At 36.3% G+C, this 17,240-nt stretch overlaps 1 protein-coding gene across 1 annotated transcript; it reads right to left on the bottom strand.

The window, feature by feature from the left end:
* Window positions 1-979: 979 nt before the first annotated feature.
* COPB1 (coatomer protein complex, subunit beta 1) lies at window positions 980-16,719 on the bottom strand. Its single transcript, XM_010085197.1, has 21 exons — window positions 16,567-16,719; window positions 15,626-15,855; window positions 14,715-14,884; window positions 13,982-14,096; window positions 13,305-13,397; window positions 12,644-12,781; window positions 11,499-11,618; window positions 10,951-11,058; window positions 10,711-10,857; window positions 10,137-10,282; window positions 9,055-9,151; window positions 8,366-8,526; window positions 7,580-7,700; window positions 7,025-7,252; window positions 6,668-6,847; window positions 5,836-5,980; window positions 4,244-4,363; window positions 3,662-3,807; window positions 2,509-2,598; window positions 1,595-1,750; window positions 980-1,309 (listed from the first exon to the last, which is right to left on the bottom strand). Exons 1-21 carry the CDS (start codon window positions 16,655-16,657, stop codon window positions 1,250-1,252), a joined length of 2,862 nt encoding a protein of 953 aa, XP_010083499.1. The 5' UTR covers window positions 16,658-16,719; the 3' UTR covers window positions 980-1,249.
* Window positions 16,720-17,240: the final 521 nt, after the last annotated feature.

Here is a 17,240-nt window from a genome sequence, read left to right as displayed (position 1 = left end):
GGAATGTCACTCATTAGCTCAGTTTTTGCACTGCTATCCTTTAGCCAGATAAAATACAGCAGTCTAGACTCTTTCATTTCAGAATTTACGTGTGTCCCTTTCTGTGCTTATTCAGAGTGGAAAATAATGTTTTGTGAATCAGCTACTCAGGATACTAACTCAGTTCTCTTCTGTCCTACTAGAGCAGGACACAGCTGTTCAACTTCAGCAGCAGGACTTTCTGTCAACTGGAAGAGTACTGTTGGCTCTGGGGACTTTTCTGTAGAATTAATCGCTTGCAACAATTTAACAAATTCAGAATTAATGCTTAACAGATTCAGCTAAAAGTATTTTCAATCTAATGGTTGTATGTTTTAATCTACTGCTAATTTGCATAACATTTAGTAGCCAAATCGTGTTAACTCACTTCCGCATCCTGACCTGACTTTCACTCACAATTCTTATTCTTCCACAATTCCTCAACTTGGTTCAATTCACTGCAAGATCATAATCAGTCTGAATCCTTCCTTCCAGGGCTTACACGTGTGGCTAATGGCTGCACTCACTGAAAATATCGCTTACACTGCTACAGCTTTAATATTGCACTTGGCTGTCTTTTCTGTATTCGCTAAAAAATAAGAACACCATCAGCAATGTTATGTTACTTGTCATAATGCTGTTAGGAAAGAATTTCAGAAACAAAGTTTAAGGTTCTACTATTTTCTGGAAAGAGCTGAATTTTTACAATCTCTTTTTTGATATTACAAGGTTACCTAGAACATACAGCCTTTGATTTAGTTGTCAAATATATATATTCTTTGAGGTATACCAGAGTATTTTAAGAGTCATGACCACACATTCGCACAGTTCAGGTCTAGTCATTATTGTAAACACTTAAGCTATTACACATTCCCACTTTCTTTGAGTACCAAAATACCTCTTCCAGATATTCAATACGAATCAAATAATACAGAGTTTATAATTTACAGACAAAACAGTACTGGCATAATTTGTTTATTGTACTGTGAGCATCAGTATGTATTAGAGACAAAGAAAACATGACTTCCAGGACAAATAAAAAAACCTGGAGATTTAAAATTTTGCTCAATATCAGTCATGGAGAACCTATAAATTATCTGCTGGAATGCTTTCAGCTCAAAAGCTTGGCTTCTACTATTACAGAACACTGAGAATATAACATGTTCTGTATCCCAAAAGCCACATACCTAAGGTTAAATTGTAAAAGACTTGAAAAGACATAAGGTAAAATTTATAAACTTGTTTTCTTCTGAGACAGATTGATCTTATCTCCAAGACTCAGGGCCATTCCCTGTAAGGAAAAGAAAGAAGACATCTGTGACACTTGAAAATAACTTTATCTATATTAAAATGGAAGTTCCATATACAGAAATCTATGAAGTTAGTGGCATGGAAATTAAAGTATTTCTAACTGTTCATTTATGTATATGCATACATTATAGTGCACACCTTCTTAACACTAAGGCTAGATCTACATATATTACTGAAATAATGAAACTTAAGTTTTTTTAGAGTGCTCAGTACATTTTCTTAAATATGACAAGGAGAAACAGTGCCCAAATAGAAGCCACCTTACCTGACTCTTTGCACGGATTCGTATGTGACCAGTGACAGGTGCCTCTGGTCCAAGATGAATTGGCTTTTCAATGCTGACATTTGCAAGAGCATCTTCTCCAAATATGGAACGTGCATAGAGATTGGCTGCCATAAAGCCACAATAACCAGAAAGTGCCTACAGAAAGGACATTTGAACTCTTTAGAAAGGCCAAAATCCTTTAAATACATTTTAATTCATCCTACGTACAGCTAGGCAGATACCAGCAGTTAACATTTAAACTTTTCTTTGCATACAACATTTTTTAAATGTGAGTATCCTGCAATGGGGAACAGTGGTGGCCTTTTTCTAAAACTAATACTGAAAGATATGCTATCTACAATATTCATCAAAACAAGGTAGGATGGCATTTTATGATCTGATTTAATGAACAACACAATGGTAAAGAAGCTACATAGTAGTAATAGCTACTATATCTACCTTGGCTACTATACATATATTAGCTAATAACTATTATAAATATATCTTAAAAGCAAGTAGCTACTGTATATTTGCTTTACAAAAAGAAGGCTAAATTGGCAAAAGAAAGGTAAATTTTGACAGAGAAGGAAGGAACTTGGAGCTACCAAAAAAAAAATCCCCTCTATAAAACCAGATGGTTCCATCAAATCTATACTACAGCTTAGCTGCTACAAATTGAAACAGACATTCTGATTTTCTCACTGGGCAAGAAATAGCTAAAGTGATTAAGAGACAAAGAATTTTGATAACATTAACTCGCTTTTACTCATTTCAGAGCACTCATTTAAAAAAATCTAAAGTACATGTACTATTTCATATTGTAAACAAGCACCTCTAATAGTATCTATAACAAATGTTAAACAAAGCACACAAACTAAAAAGGGTGTCTAAAAGTCTTCAAGGAAACAGCTCACCTTCTCTGGAGTCAGGCATTTCATATTGGTTGACTTCAGTATGTGCTGTAAGTATTCGTTCAGATCAACGATATTGGTATTCACTGTAACCTTCAAGAAGGGAAGAAAAAGAAAATTACTTTAATTAGCATCTCATGCATTTCTGAAACCATCTCTTCTTCAGGACTCTATACAGAACATTACCACTACATTGGTCCTTGAGGAACACCACATTCAGGAAGCTAGCTTCAAACCACATTATGCGGTGGCATAATACAAAGTCTTCACTTCCTGCCATCCACTTGTTAAATGGGAATTCCACGCTAGGACCATGATTTCCAAAATGTATTAGGTGAATATGATACTCTGCTGAACACACAGACTTTCCACAGCAAATAGTATATTCCTTGTCTGGATGTAGTTTACACACTGCCAGCACAAGAAAAAATGGCATCTAGTCCAAAAGCTTGTTTTTAACCAATTAAACAAATTACTTTCATATTTCCCTCCTAGAAACAAAGCTCTCTGGGCTGCGTTGGCTTCCTCATATTGAGTGTTGTGGGTCTTGTTTAAATTACTTTTTAATACATCTTTTAGGAGTAGTTTACAAATTGCTAAAGCTTCAGATATTATGGATTAAAATTTATTGTTCAAAGTTCTCTCTGAGGGAACTTAAATACACTCTCAAGTGAAAACATGTAAATACAGGTAGCAAACAAGGCTAAAGTTTGTGTAAAATATCTCCCATTCTGTTTTAATGTTTCTACTCTATTCCTAAATTACATTGTTCTGTTGCATGAGGTTGTCTCCCATTAACCCTATTAGTCTGTAACTAACAGTTTGGGCACCCTCTAATATTGAGAGTACTTGTTGCTATCTCACCTTTGAGCCAAAATACACAGCAATCACACAGCAACTTGGGCACCTTCCTACAGGAGGTATGGCTCAATGCACATACCTCTTTTGTAAGAAAAACCTAGTTATTGCATCATGAAGCTTGTGAAACAGGTAAGATAACAATAAGAGAATGAGTTACTTGAGGCCAACATCCAATGCGAATGTTGAACGAGGTTTATATCACAAGAGATATTAATGCAATGACCTGATGTAGAAAGAAACAGAATTATACCTCAACAACAAAAACCTCAAACAACATACAAAAAATAAAACTAACTTTGTTTTCCCACTCAAATTCTGCCCACATCTGTCTGAACTCCGCATCTGTACAAGAAGCAGGCTGGATGTAATCCATGATGTCAATGTGGATATCGCTGAGAACCACGCAGTTTCTGTCACTGGCTGCTCCAGAGACATCATACACTGCAATACAAAACACAAACCACACAATGTTTAAGAAACTGAATTTGCACTAAAGAGTGTTCAGTTACCACCTGCCAGTTAACAACAGTCAACAATTGCTCAATCCCACTGATGACCTCTGTCCTCTTCAAGCACTTTACCCAGTCGCCACAGAACTTTAAGTGTACTGGACATTCAGTCAAGGCTGCCTAGTTCATTTCAAATTCAGAGACTTGGGTTCAAGTATCACGCTGACAATCATTCTAAAGGTAGCATGCTCTACTATGATTTTAAGTAAAAGAGCAACATAATTTTTCTAAAAAATAATCACAAAACAGTCATTGACCATTTAATTTCCTCTTCCAGGATGAAGTGTTTTAATTATTTTTGAGCTCATTAAGCAGTTAAGAAATGGTACACGTTAATGTTGATTTAGCACACTGAATTGTTTACTTACCAATATTACCAAAAATTATTCCATTTTCTGTTGAAGCAACTTTGACATTAGCTTTAATGTTTGCAAAATCATGTGGAGCAAGTGTCAGAGGAGATGGTTTTTCCACAAGTTTCAAGTCACCTGTGTGAAGAAATTGGGAGATGGGTATCAGGGCACATTACCAGTACACAATGAGTTTAGCTTTTGGAATGATATTTTTTATTTTCTTATCATTCAACTGTAATGTCTACAGAGTTGCACTAAATACCAGCATAAAAGCATTAGTTGATTTGGATTTTTTAGTTTGATTTGTTTTTTTACCATTTGCTACCTACAAGACAAAATAATTTACATTACATTAAAAATTTCAGTTAAAATATTAGTGTATTCACCCAAATCCCACTGAAAACAACTGTAAATACTGACTTAAATGGGCTTCGGATAGAGTGTAGTATTAAATTTTTAACGATCAGGAAATGGTTATTTCTACCTTATGTTTTAATTGACAGCATCATAATAGCTAATCCTACTGTCAATTGTCTCAGCAACAAAGTTCAACATCCAGTATTACATTACTGAGCTATTTATAAACAGGTCAAAGTATCACCTTGCTCCTGAATATAATTGCTCCCAGGAAACAGCAAGAGCTGTATTTTTCCTAATCCTTTCACAAGCACTTGTAAAAGCCTCCCTAGTTCTATCAACTGTGCAATCTGAGAACATAGCATGAACAGCATCAGCTCTACACACAGGAATGATGCATCAGGTCAGTTTTTGCAATGTATCTGAAGACACCAACTGCAAAATATAGAATTCCACCTTATTGAGCTGGTAAACAGAAAAATACACAAAAATATATTATGCAACACATTAGTTTTACTTACCTACATCATTAGTATGATCAAATTATTTACAAAACATTAGGAGGAAGGTTATGCCCCTCAGTAATATTTACCTCAATTAAAAGTATATAACATGAGTTCTCCTGATACATTGTAAACATATTTCCACTCCTGACTGCCAAAACAGAAGAAAGCTAATAGGAAACCAGTTACTGTTCTTGGATTATCTGCTCCAGACCCTCCCCTAAAAGAAGTTAACGAAGCTGTACCAGCCCCTACAGGGAATGGATTCAGCTGGGTAAATGCAGTATTTAAGTACTTCAGGCTGAGTGCAGGAACTACCTAGGGCAGATGGCTTTCTGTTGCCTGATCTGTGCTCTGTGCCAGTTTGGGTTTTGTCCTCTTGCTCTATGGTAACAGCGTAATGGAAAATTAGTGTATCAAAAGAAACTGTCCAACATCTCAGGAAAAAGGGAAAAGCAGAAATGAAATGCTACTTTTCTGGTGAAAAAAAGCATGAGAAAATTAAAAATCTGACTATGGTTTATATTGTCACATAGTATTGTCAGTGCCAGTAGATATAAATCTTTAGCCTTTTGGAAGAAAAATGTATTTTAAAGGCATTCAAATACATCCTACCAAAATGGCAACTAGCTGGCACAAATTTGTAAGGACTTTAGAAGTATTTCAGAAACTCCTTACAACTGGGTGCCAACACTCAGCACCTCACTGCTGCTCAATGGTTCCTTTCTTTCCACCAGTACTCCTTACCTAGTGTGGCCAGTTCCAATGTGCAGTTCTGCAGAGTGTCACTGGTCTGGTTGACCACAAGCACATCCAGCACAATGTCATACTGATTGACGTGGACATACGCTTCTGCGTAGACAGGGTCTGAGAAACCCGTCAGTTGAGTAACCTGTGAAACAAAGAGTTTAAGGTATTTTTCTTCTCATAAACCAATTGAAAATACGGAAACATGTCAAACAATGACAAAAAATGAGAATAAAGTACAATTAAATCCATTACTTTTTAACACAAGCCTCCAAATCAAGCAGGTGTGCAAAGAGCTTTTAATGTTACAGAACTAACTTACTAGTAAGAAAAAAAAGGAAAAAAGCAAACAAAATTGGAAAAAAACACTGCAAACAATCACCACAAGTTCTCACTAGAAAATAGTATTTAAAGAAGTTGTTATGTTTAGGAAATTTAAAGTTCATGCATAAGTCTTCCAACATAAACAGATTTCATCAATTTATAGCTAAACACATGGTGACTGTATTACTCACACAAATAAATTTAACTGTATCTTCCTTTCACACTGCCTTACTGGGCCCTTCAGACCAGCAAATAATCTTAACTTCTTCTCCATATCCCAACAGCTCAGTGCTCTCCAAGTCTCCTCCTTATTCTTCCTCTCTCATATGAACAACGTAAGGACGTTAAGAACAAGAGCTTTTCTCTTTCTTCTGACCCTAACCAGGAAATACCTGGGTCTTTCCAATCAACCAGCATAGCCTGGTTCATCAGTTCCAGCCTGCGATTCCCAAAGCTGTACACAAGCAGCATAAAGCGTATATAACTAAAACACCAACTTTCACATTACCTTATTAAGTTTGGATGCAAGAGGATCAGCGGCCTCTTTCCTCTGGGTGTTTCCCATTGCTGCAAGAAGGCTAAGCTGAAACTGGTCTTCTTTTGAGTTCATTTCATTTTTAGCAGTAAGCTGCATGAAGGAAATGGGATCGTCTGGCTGAACCATCACATTCCTCTTCTCAGACTCTTTCTGAAGGGAGAGAAATAGTCAAGAATCCATGATGAATTCCATTCCTTAGCACAGAAAAACAGCCAAATAATGGCAGACTTACACACAGTCAAAGGGTGACATTTCTGGGACCTGCCCGGATATGAACATCCATAAAAAATTCCACGTGATTATGGCTACACACTTAAAATAGCTCACCTTCTGGGAAAGTTTCTCCTCTTCTAGCTTGGCTGACAGCATATGTGAGAGGGACTGCCTGCATTCCTTGTTGAAAATATCATTCATGAGAGGAGAACATTCTGACAAAACTTTCAAACACAAGGAAATACGATCCACATCATCATCTGTAATTGGCTTCTTAGGAAGAGAGGACTTTCCCAAATGGAGAATAGTGGCCATCAGCAGCATAGCTTCAGCAATAAAGGACTGAGGAGGAAGACAAAGGAAATAGAATGGAAGGAGGTTACTGCACTTTACTCAGCTTTACAGAAATGTTTATTTCTGACTTATTTACTAAAAGGTGCACATTACTTATTTTTTCAGTACTTGTTACCTAGAAACCAAGCAGCATGATTTAGAGATTGCCTAGACACAGTGGCTGGAAGGCAGTTCATCACCCTGTTCATCACCCAAATTATCATTATTATACAACCACGTAACTGGCACTTCACTTCAGACTTAACCTGTTTAAAGGAAAAGAGGCAACAACCAGCTCTCCTTTGCAACTACAGTGAAACACAATAGACAACTTACATTTTGTTTCTTCTTCTCCTGAACTAGTGACACATATCGTAAAGCAATCTTAGTTAAAGTTGTAGCAAGGGAAGCTGCAACAAAGAAATCGCCATCAAGCAGGAACCCTCGTAACGGAGGTCTGCAAAGACAAATGATAATGAGAAAACTAGTTTTGGATTACACTCTTTAGCCTGCTTATCTTCATATCTTAACATCCATACTATACAAGCAAAACAAACTTGAAAGGTCTCAGAAGTTTTTCTTTCTTCTATAAGTAATTTTCCAGATAAATAGATATTCGCAAGTCACATAGCCACTTCCACACAAAATAGGGAGGGAAAAGTGTAATGTATAATAATTTCACTGTAAGTCTGAGATGATAATGACTAGTCAAGGTGAAGTAGCCTATCTGCAGTAATTAAGGAAATATAGCAATTGTTTTAGCTACCAATGAAATAAACTATAGCAAGTAGTAAAGATGCAAGGTGATAGTAAGAAAAAGAAAGTTTTCATCTAAAAGTAACATCTCTGAATCCAATTAGAATTCTGAGGGGACTTTATGTATAAAGAATCAACTAGAACTTAGGATACCATAATTAATAATGTCCTTTTTGATACGCAGTAAGCTTTGATTACAAATCCTAAGCAATTAGGCAACTTCTTATCAGCTACCGATACCACCCACTTGGGATAATACCTTAAAACAGGAAATTACCTCAACCACTAAACTCTGCATGACAGAGAATACCACTTAAAAATAAAATGAATCAAGTCACTCCTGGCCTAGTATGAAATCTTACATACCTGTCTTCTTCCTTTTTGGCAGGTCGGGAACTACTGAGAGCACTTTGTGTTGCGTAAGTGCCCATCTCTGTCACCAATCTTTGGGCTGGACCCACAGACACTTCTTCTTCAGGTTTCAGCTCACCAGCTTCTTTCTTGATTTCAGATTCGACTATTGGGATCTAGAAATGAACAGGAAACAATTGTTACAATTAACATTAAAAAAAATATTCTGCAGAAGGTTTTAATAAAAAATATCTGCATTGTTAAGGTTTTTATAAATAAAAGGTCAGCAACAGTGTGATAGTTTTGAGAGAATTTGAGGTGATAGGCAGATGTTGACATATATACAGAAGCCTCCAACCAATGCACAATGCTGACATTGCAGAGATTGTGTTAGATCCCTCTCAGAACAACCCAGACTCAAAGCATTCTTCCTCTGTTAGTGGATATTTTCTGAAATAAGGAACTTCTCATCTCCTCTTTTAACAGACATCACTTATTCTCAGTATATGCTAGCTTCAGGTATGCTACTTAAAAAAAAAAAGAATAACATGCAAAATCCTAACTAGTTTTTACTTTAGATTTCTTGGGCACAAGTGCTCAAAACCCTGGTGCATCCTACCCAATTGTTAAAAAATATATTTTCTTAGAAAACACATTACATAGAAGTAAATCTACAAAGAGTGAGCCTAACAAAGTAAACACACCTCTCCAAGTGATCTGCGAACCTCTGTCATTACGCTTTGTATATCTTCCTTTGTGCTGCAATATTCTCCAAGGATCCATAAAGCTCCTCGATAAATCCTAAGACAAAATAACTTAGGTCATGCTTTCATGATACACTCAAACTAGCATCAAGGAAAGTGATTTATGCTCAGGTGGTAAAGTCTTAACAAATTCAAAAGGATGTGACTGACAGAAAGCAAGTTTGATCAAGAAGAATCATCCTTTCAGCATTAGTAAACTAATCAACAAGTATATCAAATGAGATATATTCTCTGCTATAAATTTATTCTCATCTGTGTTAATCTTGATATTCACAAAATTAAATTTCATTATGATCATAATGGAATTACGGTATGTCAATAAAGTCTGCTGTAATTTCTCCTGTTAACCGAGACAAATTAACTTGTCCTTCATACAGGAGAAAATGAAAAACAAGAACACGAATGAATATTAGGGAAAAAATAGCAAAGCTTCAGAGGTTTTTTCTCCACTTAATGAGATGACAATAGAGATGGGATTCAGAGTTTCCTGTGTATTGGAAGAATGGCACAATGGTGTCTTGATACAAAGAAGTTCTCATATGACTTAACCTTTGCAGATCCATCAGAAAACCAAGTTTTTAGAGCCATGAAAGGTACTAAAGCAGCTCTGCACATTGCAAAGCCCAGTCAAAGTTAGACTGAGTTTTCTAACAAATGTACAGTATTTCCAGTTGCCTACAAGTGCAAATTTGCAATAATCTCTCAGTAACTCTGTTTTAACAAATATGTCACTTTAGAGTTGGCCATCATCAATGCTATCTTCTAGAAAGTGGAAATACAATTATCAATTGCATCATAAAAATGAAATTTATTTTCTTAATTCAATGCAACAAGTACCCAATATATCTTTTGTACAAGTAGGCAAGAAGGAAGCTGCACCTAGAAATCATTTACTCCCAAAATATCTCAGCTTCAGTTACTCTTCTTTGTGTGAGTTGCTAGAATTTTAGTATGTATTTAATGGCAATATACATTCAATGCAAGTGAGCCACAATATGTCTGATAGCATATTTTGGACTTACTTGACAGACTTAATAGCGTGAAAGACTTCAAGCATCTTCTCAACAATAAGAGGTCTAAGGTTATCAAATCGCTGGATTGCTTCGCGTACAAACTCCAAGACATCAGCAGCTGCCGCTTCATTATTATCACTAAGGAACTCCATCAGCTAGCACATAAAAGTGAACACAAGCACAAACAGCAGCACAGTCAAGTTAGTACACTAGTATTTTCCTTCTACATTCAGAAAACCAAAACTGCATATATATCTCCCGTTAAACAAACCTGAAGTCAAACAGCCTTAAATACATTCCAATCAATTACCAATTATCATAATCCCAAAATTGTTTTTCTGATGATACAAATTACTGCACTTTCAAGCAGAAGTACTCTTCAGCTCATGTTCTTCAAAAGTATTTAAAATAAAGTCTCAGAAGACATATCTACAGCATCAAAAGTCCTATATTTCCTTAGGTATTAAAAATAGTGTTGCTTCACGTGAGGACACTATGAGAAACACCTCAGCTTCAGTTATTCTCCAGGTTTGAGGTAGAGCTAGAACATATTTAATGACAATATAATTAAATATTTGCATACCACTGGAATAACATTAGCAGCCATATCTGGAAACCGAACACTACAGGAATGCAATGTACGAACAAGCAGCTGTCTATACTTGTCTGTATCTTCATGCTCTGTCACATTATTAGTTTTAATCACTTCCTTCTTCAGAACAATCACAAGCTGCAGAAAAGATGAAACAAAGTTGAAGAAAGTCCCATATTTTTCCAAAGAATAAAAAACAGTGTAATGAAACAAAAGTAATATATATTTTACCTCCTCCACATTTCTTGAAGAGACAAGATCCAGAGCTAGTTGAAGGGTTTTTTTGCGTACTTCTAGATCTGGGGTACTCAATACTCTGAGGATATCCATAACTAGATCCTGAAACAGTACCAAAATTATAACTATTTTGTTGCTTTAAATTACTTCCTTTCCATACAATTCTAATTTTCAGTCCTCAATGATTTTCAAAGACTTTCTAGATAAATAATGTATAATATGCTGACAAGCAAGATATCCTAGGCATTAGGAAATTCACAATGTTTATTTAATATATTCTACATGGCCATAAAAGTCTACCAAGCAAGCTACATCATTAAGTCTTACAACCGAGACAGCATTTGCCATTGTTAATTCTTACACAGACAATAAAAGCAGCAAGCCATAAACATAAGCCCATCCAATATACTTTTACCAGAAACATATCAACAGAAGATTTAAACTTTAGAAGTACATTTTTCCATATATCACAACACCCAAAAGTTTTGCTTAAGAAAGAAAAGCCTTCAATAAGCTTGCAGGAAAAGAGACAGCTCACATACCTGTAACACTCGTTCATGGGAGGGATGCTCCTTTAATTCAACCAACCGATCCAAAACAATCAGTTTCACATTATTATCACTTTCTTTAATAATCAAATCTATGTAGCACTGGGCAGCTGCCTAAAATTAAAAGGATCAAAAATGTTTTTTTAAGTAAGAAAGAGGAGAAACTGGCAAATTTCTGAGAGTAATTTAGGATAAGACACCTTCCACGTTACTATTAAAGCAACTACCATAAGATCTGGCACAGAAATGAACCTGAGAATAGTCTTTACAACTCTCTGGTCCACTGTAAACATCGATTCCACCACCATGTTACAAAAATTTCACAGGAAGGCTCATAATGGCATCAGCTTACAATACACAAGCTTCATTTCAAATTCGAAGAAAGTCAAAGAAATAAATTTCCCGGCGTGCTTTGGGTCAGCTCTTAAGGACACAACAGGGCATGAAAACAAATTTAAATTAGTTGCCAGCATTAAGCCTATCTAGATATGGTTTTAATGACAGCTTCTATGTACAATATTCCTACTCAACAAAAATGACTACGCTAAGGCAAGAACGTTGGAATTAATACTCCTGATCTTTTAAAACTTCTATTTACAATGCCTTTACTCTAAAACTAGACTTGCATATTCTATTTTTGAAATACCCATACAAGCTCAAAAGTCCTGTGTGATCTCAAATAATCAGCTATACAAACATAAATACAGGAACCCAAGGTCAATCAGTAACCAATGTAAATCTTCACTGCTTTATGTTTCCTCCCTGCTCTGAAAGTAGCAATGTTTATGAGTAAAGCAATTCAATCTCTGCAAATCTTCAGCTTTAGTCTGATTTGCTAAGTACAGCAAGAAGATTGCAGGTTGATACCAACTATTGTACAACAGTTTGCACAGTATCCAAGCTTGTCCCCTACCCAAGTGACATGAAGTCCACTAGCTGCAGGTCTGCAAAATACAGTCTCAGTCTTTTTTTTTGACCAATTTTAAGAGCTATTTTAAGAGAGTGTTTTTCACATGTCAAGTGTTAAACACCCCATATTACTAAAGCCTTTGCTCTTTCAAAGTATGAATGTGCACCATACAGCATCCATTCCAGTGCACTAGAAGCTACTGAAACATCTGAAAACATCACTTTAATACCTTGATTGCTGTTGGCGCACTGGAGAGTGTAACTAGAGTACCTGCAGCTTCATACTTCACTGCAGGACTGGATGACTGCAGTAAGTTGTAGATGCAGCGAATAAACCGAGCTCTCTCTGATGGATTCGCATGACAGACCTAGATAAGAACAACACACAACTGGCACACAAAAGAAGATGGCAATTCTATAGCTTAACTGCTCCATTATCTTACAAGAAGGAGAAAATTAAGCAAAAGGTGACAACCTTTTCTGGGAATAAGAAGTGTCATTCACAGTTGCAAAAACCTAATTACAAAAGCTATTAAAAAGCTATTATTGACAATTCTATGCCATGCTACAAGGCCTTCAAATCTCAGACCAAAAGGAAGGGCACAGCCTCTATTAGCTTCTGTAACAGACACCCTGCTCATGTCCATGAAGAACAATCTGGTAACACACAGACCACATCACAGCAAATCAGGTGAGACACATCACTCTATACTGTGGACACTTGAGCAGTTTATTCTTTCAAGAGACAAATCTTATCCGGCTCTACTAAACAGTGACATATTCGTGATACAGACTATAATGCCTTTTCCAGGAACATTCTATCCCTTTTAAAAAGCAGTCTAATATAATCTAACATACATTTATTTTAAATGTGCCCCATTTCCCTTTTACCTTATAAATTAGTTCGACAATAACCAACTGCAGGATGTCACCAAATGTCTGGACTTGGTCAATACAGGTACTCAAATAATCCAAAGCTCGATCCTATAAAAAGAAAAGAGAAATTATTCTAAAGTATTCTGAGTTTGCTCACTCAGCTATATCTTAAACCAAAACATATTTTATAAATCAAAATACATAGCAACATATATGCAACCTTCAACTTGAAATTTAAAAAATTTACAAAAACATTGTAAACCTGAAGAGTAAATTAATCCCTTCTGTCTAAAGACGGCAAAAAGAGAGTGAAAACTAATGGTAATCAGGCACAAAAGGCAATACCTGTAGAGCAAATAATCCAAAATGCTGAACAGAAAATTGCCATTCTTTCTCATGTGACTACAAAAGCTATAAGACAGCGGGTAATGGAGCATTTCTCAATCTAGTTAAGCTCATTTGTCAAAATTAATTACAGTTTTCAGCACCAACCTATGCCTTCACCAAACACAGTAATTCTCCTTTAAAATGAATACAGCGCTAAAGACCTACTTTAACTTTTTCAGTTACCAAATATTCCACAAATGGCTTAATACTACCATATATGCCTTTTTTATGAATACAACTAGATTATACTACCAACAAACTACTGGCTAGTCACCTAGCACATTTTCCGAGTATCTTTTCCTTACCTGATCTGCATGAATCAGCATCATAAATGCATTTCTTTTGCAGCTTGCATCCTTCTCATTCACCAAGAAATCATGGATCAACTCAGGAGCATCAGGTATAAGATGTTCAAAATTTCTTTTAAAAAAAAAGTCTTAATTAAAAGAATGACTGGTAAGGCGTAGAACCTAAGGCTTAAGTGCATATCCTAAAGAAAAGCATTTACAAAAATTGAAAAAAGTGTAAAACGGTGATACATAGCTTTTGTGTAAAGAAGCTTTAAGAAATTGTCATCATGACAGCTAAGACATTAACACATCCATAATTTCTGTTTAACAGTAACATTCAGTCACGTTGTTCAGGTAACAGCTGCAATTATGTTTAGTACATAACTGCAGTACATGAAGAATGTCTCACTTCAAATAAATTTACATATGCATATTCCTGCAAGGATTCTTCTGCAATTACAGTTGTGGACAATGATGACTATTAATAACATTTAGGTCATTAAGAAAGGCATCTGCTCATACAAATTAACTTGCAATATAAGGACCTCAGTCACAGTTGAGAAAGCCACAGCAGTACCTTTTGCTGTTCCAAAGGATTCAACTAGATACAGGAGAAAAAGCAAACAAACAAAGAAAAAAAAAACAAACACCACACTAGCGATCCATAAATGTTTACAAGATCTCAAAAACTACCCAGATCACTAAACCTAGCCTTGGTCTTCTGCATTAAGTAGTTTCTGGCATTTACCTATAGATGGTGTAAATTGCAAGAACTGCGTTTCTGCGCACATAGCTGTGACGATGTTCTAGGCACGCACGAATCGCTGGCATCAAAGGCTCCAACAGTTCTGCTTCTTTCAGCTTACAAAGAAAACGGAGAGTAGAGCCTCGGATAAATTCATTTGGGTGCTGAAGATCCTAAAATCAACAAGAAACATATCTGAAACGCCAGCCTCTTCAGCCTACCTGTTAAGCTCCGGTGAATGCACTTGCCAGCTGTCTCCCACACTCAGCTTTCCCATGGTACAAGTTCCCAACATCCACAACGACACCTCACTGTCTTCTCATGAAATACCTTCTTAAAACACTGCTCTTCTGCAATATTTATAACCACGTATTTCTCTGTAGTAAAACTTACAAAGCCTGACTATTTTTTCTGCATTGTGTGTGTTTTCTCTGATTACTGGGGCCATGAAAGCTTCTGCACACTGGGTACTAACCTCTAGTGAGTACTAGTTCACCTGCTTCCCACCCAACCCCAAAGAAGCTGAAGGACCTTATCGTCTTTGTGAAGGAGCGTCCCAAATACACCACAATGAAGTTATTCCAGACATAGTGTCCTTTTATGGCCCATGGCTTGACCCAAGTCACTATGAAGCTTGTAATTATGTTACCCCTCATATTTGAGGTTCACTGACTTGGAAACAAAGAGCACTACGTTTTTGCTAAATCATAATAGTAAAAGAACACATAAAAATTCCTTGGTAGTAGATCTGCTGGTTATCTACAATTATACAGCTCTCAAGCACTAAAATATAACAGTCAGGAAGGAAATGCTAAGCATAAGCCATTTTTGTATTTCTTAAATAACACTAAATTATATGCTTTCTATAAAGATCCAGTATAGGAACATAAGCAATGAAATAAACAATGAGCTACCTTTCTGTATGCATCGCATACAAGGATCATTTCTTGCAAAAGCCTGCCATCTGGAGTGGTCTTTGGCACTATCTCCCAAAAGACAAGCAGCAGTTTTTTGATGGTATGATCTTGGAGAGGCAGGACAAAACGTATAATGGTCATCAGAAGCCCAGGTAGTTTTTCACCATTCAGAATCATAATGATTACTTTCTTCAAGGCCTCTGTCTTCAATTTGACATCTCCTTTTTCTAGAGGAGGAGGGAATGAAATCAGGAAGGCTAACATGTCACAGTTTAACACAAATATTGATCTTCAGTGTCAGAAGATGTAAATCTTCTCTGAAAGAGTGCAGTATAGCAGATGAACAAAATTCACACCTTTACTTCTACTAGAAGGATAAAGAGGAAGCAAGAGATATTTAAAGAATAAGCACAGAGTTCAGACTTAATTCTAGGATCAACATGCTGCAATTAACTGAGCTCAACAAATTTCACAGCTGTTTCAATACTTAAACAGCCTTTTACACCAGGATACTACAATGCACTCCGATGCCATATGTATACTAAACACTAATGCTGTCATTCCTGCCAGGAAGGTACAGCAGTGCACTGAACAAGCGATAAGACAACTTGTTGCTTATCATCACATTACTTAAGGCAATGAGCCCAAACAGGTATTACTTCAAACAGAAAGACAGAAATGGATTTCAAATTTTTGCACAGACTGCGGGGAAAGAAAAAAGAAAACACACCAAAACAGAACACATAAGATAAATATAGTGAAGTTTCTCAAAACACAGCAAACAGAGGAATGTACACATTTCAAAAATCAACAAAAGAAATATAAAATTGACTTGAGTTTATAAAACGTCAACAATATTTTAGGAAAGGCACAATGAGAGAATGCAAGAATAATTTGGGTAAGATGGACTGTCCTTCAAACCATTGTCCATTACTTGCCTAAGTCATTTTTTAAGCTGATTTCAGAAGGTGGTTCTGAATCCATCGGAACGTTGATTAACGTGTAACACACGTTCTCTGCGGCTGTCATGGTTCTTGGTTACAAAAGTTTTCTCAGTGGAAGACTTCTTTTGACACAAATGTCAGACAACCTAAAAAACAAGCAAACAAAGCCATCCTAAAGTTAACAGATTTTATTAACAAACACCACAAAAATGTTTTCGCAACTGACTTATGATTTGAATGGATTGCTGCTTTCTTGAGAAGCCACATTCAAAAGCCTTCTCAATTTTCTGTTGCACTAAAACATTCCTGTTAGTACCAAACAATGAAGAGCATGGAATTTCCCAAAGGAAAAAAAAAAAAGTAAATTAAATAAATCTTTCCAATAATTAGGCACAGTCAAAGATAACAGAAGTGTACAGGCACCTGACTGCAGCTGAACGGATGCAGCAGCTTTTGTTTCATCTACTCACCCGCCTGATCCTGGCCATGTATTCCCCACTACCTTCCCTGCAGCACGGTGCCCCTCCAGCTGAACTGACCCAAGCTGCAAAACATCACAGCAAAGGGAAGAATTTCTGACTTGTTTAACCAGCTTTGAAGATGAGCCCGAGACCTAACAAAACAGAAAACCAAGAATGGGAGGAAAGATAACATGGTGGAGAGGGAAG

The sequence above is a fragment of the Pterocles gutturalis genome, unplaced genomic scaffold (assembly GCF_000699245.1).
Source record: "Pterocles gutturalis isolate BGI_N339 unplaced genomic scaffold, ASM69924v1 scaffold40595, whole genome shotgun sequence".
NCBI classification, from domain to species: domain Eukaryota; kingdom Metazoa; phylum Chordata; class Aves; order Pterocliformes; family Pteroclidae; genus Pterocles; species Pterocles gutturalis.
The sequence above is the reverse complement of the archived record's forward strand: the minus strand, read 5'-3'. Positions and strand labels throughout refer to the sequence as shown.